The sequence below is a fragment of the Cupressus sempervirens genome, chromosome 4 (assembly GCF_028749045.1).
Source record: "Cupressus sempervirens isolate cs-2001-9-10 chromosome 4, ASM2874904v1, whole genome shotgun sequence".
Taxonomy (NCBI): domain Eukaryota; kingdom Viridiplantae; phylum Streptophyta; class Pinopsida; order Cupressales; family Cupressaceae; genus Cupressus; species Cupressus sempervirens.
In genome coordinates, this window is record NC_143121.1 from 281234374 (window position 1) to 281243776 (window position 9403).

At 28.9% G+C, this 9403-nt stretch overlaps 1 protein-coding gene across 1 annotated transcript; it reads right to left on the bottom strand.

The window, feature by feature from the left end:
* Nucleotides 1-8524: 8524 nt before the first annotated feature.
* On the bottom strand, nucleotides 8525-8923 carry LOC149561092 (G-type lectin S-receptor-like serine/threonine-protein kinase At1g34300). Its single transcript, XM_089827744.1, has one exon. It carries the CDS (start codon nucleotides 8921-8923, stop codon nucleotides 8525-8527), a length of 399 nt encoding a protein of 132 aa, XP_089683870.1.
* Nucleotides 8924-9403: the final 480 nt, after the last annotated feature.

Below are 9403 nucleotides of genomic sequence, written 5' to 3' on the forward strand. Positions count from 1 at the left end.
AAACATAGAATTTTTAATTGAAAGTCTTCTAGAGTATAATAATTCCATCCATACTTTGGAACTAACTGAAAATTTTGAGAATATAAAACTAGAAGAAGTATATGGTGCTTTGTTGAATGAAGAATAAAGGGTTAAATTTTTTACAAGTGAGTCTAGTAAGAGTGAAGCATTTGTAGCTAGAGGAAAGTACAAGAGTTACAATCAAGAAAGATCATATTAAAATTGAAGAACTAATCAAGGGAATCAATATAGAAATAATCAGAGACAATGGACTCGACAAAGATATAATCAAAATAGAGAAATTTATCAAATACCACAAAATGGGTGGAGAAATTACAATAATAATTTTAAAAGACAAATTATTATTAAATGTTATAAGTGTGGACAAGAAGGCAATAAAAGTGATCAATGCTTTAGGAAATGGCAAAGGAGATTTAACCAAAGAAGGCAATAAAAAAAATTCAAGAAGAATATGGTCATCATATAATAATAGCTTATTTAGATACTCAAGATGATTCAAGTAATGCATGGTATATTGATTCAGGAGCTAGTCAATATATGACTAGCAACAAAAACATCTTTAACTCTTTAGCAGAAACGAAAGGTGTGTGGAATATTTCTTGGTGATGATAGTTCATGTGATATTGAAGGAATAGGTACAATTTCAATGAAAGGAAAGGATGGTAAAAATTTGGAAATAACTAATGTAAATCTTGTACCTAAGTTGACCAAAAATCTTCTTTTAGTGATTCAAATAACTTAACATGGCTATACGGTGGAGTTTTGTTCAAATAAGTGTTTAATCAACTTATTAATAATGGATACAAAATAGTGGCTAGAGAGTTGAGAATGAAGGAATATACAAATTTCTAGCATGTGTGGATAATAAGGATTGCATTACTACAAGATCATCATTAAGTGAGTTGTGGCATCAAATATATAGTCATTTAAATTATCAAAGTTTAGCTATGCTTTGAAAGATGAATATGGTTGATAGATTTCCTTGGATAAAATTAAACACAAATCTATGCTGAGGATGAATGGTTGGTGTTGGAACACTAGAATTTGAAACAAAATTAGTGTCCCTTCAAAAAGGAAATTTTCTTTATAAATCACATGCTTATAGATGCAACTCTCATAAGGTAGCTAATTCTCAAGTATGTATATGTTCTCAAATGTAAATGCAAAACCCTAAATTCTTTACCTATTTTAACTTTTAATACATTTTCTTAGAATATCATCAAAAATTTCTAATGTAATTCTTGAATCAAGATGAGATCTTCACCTATTTTTGTAGAATTAATGATGATGCTCATAACAGATAAGTATCTTCAAGCTTATTATCCATTTGACCTCATAGAAATTATGAAGGTTGCATTCTTTTTCTTTAAACAACATTTGATACATTTATAAATTTAAAATAAATACCTTCTTAGGATGCATTGAGTGGTCTTTTTAAGAATTGCACCTTTGAGCTATGAAAGATTATAAGAAACAAAGTTGAAATGATATATTTTACCATTTATGTTCTTGATATATTATGAGCTATTTATACGATTTTTTCTAAATACATTTATTTTTAAATTAATATGTTCTTGATGGGATTCTTAATATATTTTGAAATATTTATAATCTTTGATGAAGTATGTAGTCAGATCCATGATCATATGCAACCTCAAGAGAGTTCTAGCTTTGTGATGAATGTATTGCTTTTATGGAACTTGAGCATTGGATTTCACTTTTTTGCAGAAACTCTAAATAAGTTCTCTAGAGATAATGAATTAGGGCGGTATTGACTTCTAAGGCCAAGCAATATCAGATCTAGAAGAAAATATCACCAAATCACTTGAAGAAAATATGAGTCGAGAAGAAGATTATTTTTATGCGCAGCTACTGTTTGAAAATAGAGTCACGTTTCTGTGTTTTAGCATTATTTTCGTAGCTTCTTTTGAGTAGCAAATAATGTTTTTAACATATACAATGGTTTCCAAACCTTTTCCCATGGTTGGAAGGCAATTTCATGGCTCTTCAATACAATTTTGAAATGCTGGCAGGCTCAAAAACGCTCCAAAAATGGCCCAGATTTATATCTTGTAACTTACGCCATGTCAAAACGCTGAGCAAGAGAAAATAATGGCCTACGGTTTGAATGAAACATCAGATTTTGTTGTTTACAACACCTTCAACAAGTAAGGATTTTACGGTTTGGTGAAATTCTTCGCCCCTCTAAATTCGTGATTTTGCAAAAGACAAGTGATTTCATTCTCCATAAGATAAATAAGAAGAATTCGTCACTTCACACAGGGACTACAAAATCGCGAAATCGGGAGGTGAATATTTGAGCCATCCTGAAATGGCGAGCCGTAAGGTAGAGGTAAATATTTTCTAGGTTTAATCATTATCCTTTACCTTATAAAATGTTTAAAAGATCATAATTGTGGGAATATTAAACTTTTTAGTTTTTTCTATCTCTAATTTATTTCCATTTCCATGAATGAATATTTAAAGTTTAATGAGATGAAAATTTAAAGGTTAGAAATTTTATTTATTATAAGTTCTAATCTTTTCATACCATGAGAAATGCTAAACCTAACTTTGCAAAGACAAGAGGTGAAAGTGAAAGTGAAATTGAGTGAATTTGCTAATAGAAATAATTATTGAATATTATAATAATTAATCAATTTAGTAATGTAATATTAAAAATAGACATATAATATTTTTTTTAATGTATTATATAATTTTAGTATTATAAAATAATATAATATAAGTTAAAAATATATTAGTTTGATTTGTATTTTGTGAAATAAATATTTTTTTTTTTACTTTTTGTTATTCAGTCAAATATTTAATATAATAAAACATAAAAGTAATTAGAAGTAATAACTTCATTGGAATCATAGAAATATTAAATATTAATAAAATATTTGTATTTTGTGAAATAAATATTTTTATAAAATAATTATGTGTAAATTTATAACTTCATAAATATTAAATATCAAGTGCCACATAGTGGCTTAGTACTTATCTTTAATAGTATTAGTTTTATTTCTGATATAAATTTAGCTGTAATTTTATTATATGTATGAAATATATTAATGTATACTTTCATAATTTTTAATAATCATATTCAATATTTTTCATATATATTTTATATATAATTCATTTTGTAGAATCATGTAGTTGTGGGCAAATTGTTCAAATTAAAAAGCATCAATTTTTGTACCCAACACATTAATTCACATAAGATTTACACATTAATACATGTGAAATAAGTTGAATAATAATTTTATACTTTGACAATATATTATTAAATATTAGAATTGAAACAATACTTTTTGTGTACTATGCTACATAATTTGAAAAAAAAATGTATTCAATTTTATTTTATAATATTTTATTTTTAAAATTTTATAATATAATATTAAAATTAAATAATTAAAATTAAAAAAATTATTTGATAAATAGTAGTAGTTGATGAATGAAATAAATACAATATAAAATATTTAACAATTGTATTAAAAATTTTAATATAATAAATTATTATAAATCATTTTTTGTTTAAGAATTGAAGGGAATAACACTCACCTAAGAGTTGCAATTTAAAAAATTAAAGCAAATGTTTTTTTTAAAAAAATTAAAATTATTTCAATTATTTCTTTATAATTAAAAAATAATTTATAATAGTTCTAGAAAATAAGAAATATCGAATTATTGATTATATTATTATAATATATAGTTTTCTATTCTAAAATCGATATACAATAATTGAAGTGTTCAAAAAACACTTTAAACAAAATACACAACAAATGTGCTAAAAATTAGGGATAAGAGAAACAATACAAATATTCAATAAAAAAGTACTTCTGGTAAACTCACAAATCCCCATATAAGACTTCAATCCATTCATCGAATTAAAAGCTAAAGAATTAATATATATAAATTGTAAAGTTAAAAAATTCACATGTATTTCTTCATAAACATAACGTTTATAGAAAAAACATGGAATGAAATGAATTTTTATTGGTAGAATAGAGGTCATTTAATAACAAGTTAACGTGAGTAATCCAAAAAATGACACAATAGTACTTAGCCTAAGCCTACTGGCAAGTACTAATAATAAAACATAACAACTACCTAAAATATAGCTAAAATTAAAGCAATATGGAGAGCATCCAAAAAATCAAATGATTAATAAAAAATAATTCATTATGATTGGTTAATTGATTATAAATTAATTCACTAATCATTGAAAGTGAATGCAATAGTATATTTGGTAGGGTGATATTAACGAAAATACTTTTTGACTTCTTATAAGTATACAATTTAAATATTTTAAATAAGATATTCATACTCTTTTCAAAATGAATTGAATGTAATGGTGAGATTCTAGTGCTTTTACATATTTCCCTTAGTTTTATCTAATCTTTACCTAAGTAAAATATTTACTTCTTTAGATATGTCAATATGTTTAGAGAACGATTAATTATTATTTTATTAAGCATGAGTAGATTTGAACCCAAGACATCTTTGACAAGAGGCTCACAATTTACCATTGTATTATAGGCTCTTGCCTAATATTTTAAAGTATTACTATGGATGAAGACTTTACTATGATAAGACCTAATATATAATATTTTAGCTTGCACAAGGTTTAACGAATTTTTACAAATTCATAAATCACTAGAGGTGAGAAATATATGGTATATCATTAACCTAAAAATGCACATGGTGAAAATAATTTTTCATTGAAAACAATTAATGGCCATCAAAGCATTCAATAAGTAGAAATATTTGAGAAATGATGCCAAAAAAAATTACCAAAACCTAATATCTATTGCAATCCCAAGGACATGATCTTTCATTAAATATAATATAGAACTTTTGAATTAATTACTAATCTTTGCATTATAAACAATGCATTCAATTACAATTAGGTTTTAGCTCAAAATTAATGCAATGGTATGAAGTTTGTATGCATCCTTTCATGTTATATAAAGGATACCAAGATTATTCACATTAGATATAGCAAATGATACTAATCATACTAGTTTTCAAATTCAATATGGAGTAAATAATTTTTCTCATGGCTCTTGAGTCCAAACTCCTCTGATGTACTTCCTTATAAAGAAGTGGAAATAAGGGTAGTTCCTTTACATCTCTTTTGGCTTGTGGTGTATTAAACTGCTCATATTCTTCATTGTCTTACTTTGGATTAATACTACTATATTGATGGATGGAAATAATGCATGAACTTGATCTAGATTGGTCTCCTTTAGTTGGGGTTAAATTCATCTAGGCTTGGGATTGCATTTATTTTCTTTATGTCCAGTGGTTGATGGAGCTAACATTGTCTCTAAAGATTTAATAGTAAGATTATGTGAGAGTTGACTCTATTTTCCCAAAAGGACTATGGACTAGTCATTATATGTTTCTTGTTAGTACATATGTACAATTGTAGGTTAGTAAGGTTCAATCCACAAGTATTGAATAGTTTATTTCTCAATATATTATTCTCTTTAAAAACATGCACACAATTTTATTTCTCCTTGAGAACCATTACCAACCCAAGGGTATCACTAAGTTTATAATCACAATCTTTATTACATTACAAGTTAAGGTACAACCACCTAGGTCCTATAGAGCCTAAAGTGTGGAGGTTGAACAAATAAAGATTCTGTTGACTGAAATTGTGTTGAATTTTCTAGCATTGAGTAGGCAAGCTCATAGGAATTTAACCAACAATTTTGCGCACTAATAGTTGGTAAACAACATAGAGATACTTTTGAAAGGTCTGCATGGAGGAAAAGAAAGAGTCTAGAACTTTTCCATAATAATTTGTGTGGTCCTATGAATCCAATATCAAAAGAAGGGGCTAGATATTTCTTAACATTTATTGATGACTTTTCAAGGAAAGTTTGAATTTACTTCTTGAAACAAAAGGATAAAGTGTTTAATCAATTTGAAATGTTTAAAGCTCTTGTAGACAATGAAAGTGGGAATAAGATCAAGTGATTAAGAATTGATAATGGTGGAGAATGTGTAAATAATAAGTTGAAACTTATGAAATTTCTAAGGAAACCTTTGATATGGTTGAAGAATCTAGTCCTACTCTGGAAATACCAAAAGTATTCAAGATATTTATCAAAGGACTCATCAAATTAACTATGTCATAATGACCACCATAATGAAGACTAAGGATCCTAAAACATATGAAGAGGCTAAAGAAAAACATGAATGGGAACAAGACATGTAAAATAAGTACGATTCCTTGATAAATAATAAAACTTGGGAATTGGTGGAGTTTCTAAAGGGTAAGAATATGGAACTAACAATAAGTGGGTTTATAAGACTAAATTTAAATCAGATGAGAGAAACAAAAAATGGACAAGGATTATTCACAAAAATATGGAATGGATTATACATAAACTTTTTCCATAATAGCCAAGATTAGTACTATCAAGACTATTATTGCCTTGATAGCTCATTCAAGTGGTCTCTTCACCAAATGGATGTTAAAAATGCATTTTTGAATGGTGAAATTGATAAAGAACTATGTATGATTAAACCACAAGGATGTGAAATTATAGTAGAAGAACATTTGGTTTTTAAAATAAGGAAGTCTATATGAATTGAAATAATCTCCAAGGGTTTGGTATGAAAAATTGATGAATATTTCCAAACTCGAGGCTTCTATAATAGTCCCCATGATCCAAATTTGTATGTGAAGGAATTTGATGATTGTGGTATCATAATTATTGTGCCTTATGTTTATGATCTTATTATTACAGGGTATAGCATGGATCAAATTAGAAATCTAAAGTTAAACTTGTAAGATACATTTGAGATGACAGCTCTTGGTTTTCTACACTATTTTCTTGCCATACAAGTATGGAAGAAGGATAATGGTATTTATCTCTCTCAAGATAAGTATGCTCTAGGCTTGTTAAAAATATTTAGAATGGAAGATTGTAAGAGTTTGTCTACTCTTTTTGCTCCAGGACTAAAGCTAAGTAAGGACATAGAAGGTGAAGATGTTGGTCCTACTTATAAAGGAACTTGGTGGGTAGTCTTGTGTATTTGACACACACTTGACCAGATATTTCTTTTGTAGTTAGTATGGTTTTAATATTTTTGAGTTCTTCTAGGTTTTTTTTGACACAAAAGTGTGTACCCCTACCTAACCTGTTGTCCCTAAATGGCCTTTTGTAACATGCAAACAACTTCCAAGTGTGGGACTTGCACTTTGAGGTTGAATCATCAAAGAAGGTCGGCTTCCATACAATCAAGATGCATCTAAACTAAAAATTGAGAAGAAAAGGAAGAAGGAATACATGTAAGAAATTGTTGAAAGGAAAAGTGGTCAATGCACTGCATTGAATTGTGGCTACAACTCTGCCTATATTTGTACAACACATCAATGAAATGACCAAAAAATACTAAACTTAACTCCAATCTATCTTCCAAGAAATCACATGTAGGTTTGGAATTGAATGAATGCTGAAAGGAAGAAATTATTCAAAACACAACACTTACCAACAAATTAACACAACATGTAAATTTAAGAAAATAGAAAAGAAACATTCAAAGTGAGGCAATAAATATGCACATACTAGTGAATGGAAAGAAGATGTGAGAAATAAATATTTCATTAATGAAAGGGGAAAGAGAATTATAGTTGCAGAGCATAATGTTATTCGAATGAACTAGAGAATAACCTTGAAAAGGTATTTACTACTTGCCTTTATAGATCAGGCATAACTCAAATCTAAACTTGAAGCTCAAATCTGATCAAGATTGGAATTGAGGTTGCAAAGAGAAATAGTTGAATATCAGAATAAAATCTAATCTTGAAATGCAACTTGTTGTTGGAAGTGATAGGAAAGAACAAACAAAAATGCATCTAGTTGTAAAAGATTTGATCATTCCAAGCATTGAAGAGGCATAGAGATGCATTTGCATCATGCAAACAAGGCCCAAAGTGTCACATTACATTAAAGAATTGGTCCTTATAATGTCTCATGGCCATAACAAATCAAATCATTGTATTGTCACAAAATGCGAGATGGGATAACACACACCACTACTACATTTAACATGATTTTTTGACCAAAAATTTTGACCATCAACTAAATAAATTTAGGGTGGTTGAAATGTAAAGGCAAAAATTTCTCTTTTTTACATATAAGATCTGTGTTGGTCAAAATTTTGACCAACACAGGGCTTATACATTTGCAAAGTTAAAAAAACATTTGTCCTTTTACGTCTTTCCCGCACCCGATTTCATTTCACATTTTTTGAGCATTTTCGCATGGTTTTTGGATAGCCCAATTTTGTTTCAGGTTTCCTCTACATTTTTGCATGGTTTTTGCAAAGCTTGGTTTCATTTAGGGTTGGTCTTCAAAGCGAATCAAACCAGACTTTGAGGGTTGCTAGAGAGAATCTAGTAAGTTGTTTTGTGATATATTGTTTGTTTATTTTCAGTGACTAGAAGTGAACATGGAAAGAACTTACTCTGAGCATGTGGCTATATTCCACTACAGTCAATAGAGTTTTTGGAATAGAACCTAGTATTGATCTTTTGGGATTTGGGAGTCAGTATTGTGTATTTTTGTTGCATCATTGCCGCCACTTCTCCCATGGGAGGTCTCGACAAACTGTTCCCTTGAATGCACACAAATGCCACCCTCACCAACACTTCTACTTGTTTCAAATCAACCTCACTGCCCAGCCTTGGATCTAACATGCCCACAAAATTTCCAGCCACCATCTCATTGAATAGCCAGTCTAGATAATATTGCTTACTTGGGATTTCCGTTGGATTGAAGTTTTTCCTTCCACTAACGAGCTCCAACAACATTTGGCTATAGCTATACACATCCACTTTCACATTGATGGGCAAATCACTTATCCAATCTGGTGCCATATATCCCTCGTTCCTCTTAAAACAATCATATTGTTGCTTTGTTCCTATTATTTAAGTAATCCCTCTTTCTACTCTGTCACAATAAATAAATAAAAATTTCTTTTTTCACCTCACACATGGCTAAAATAGTTAATAATATTAGTATTTAAATATGCCTGAAGCCCCTTAATATGTTCCAAGAATCAAAATATCTAAAGGCACTTGTTATTATAGTTCCATTATTCTCTCCACGAAGCCCAAGAATATAGCCAATCTAGATGCACACATCCCTTTATTTCCCTCATGGTTTCAACCACTTACTATGATTAGTAAGCTCATCTGAGCTATTCACAATTTAAAACCTTCAATCTCCACCTTTCATCTTCACCTTCATCCTACGGGGATCCTGTCAACCATCCTTCACAACGATCTCATCATTAGATCTTTACTATCCATTCTCCATTCCAAAATTCTATAAATTGAGCCACTCCCTCATCCATT

What these genes read in the sequence shown, in the direction of transcription:
- LOC149561092 (XM_089827744.1), bottom strand. Translation starts at nt 8,923, where the DNA reads ATGGCACCAGATTGGATAAGTGATTTGCCCATCAATGTGAAAGTGGAT.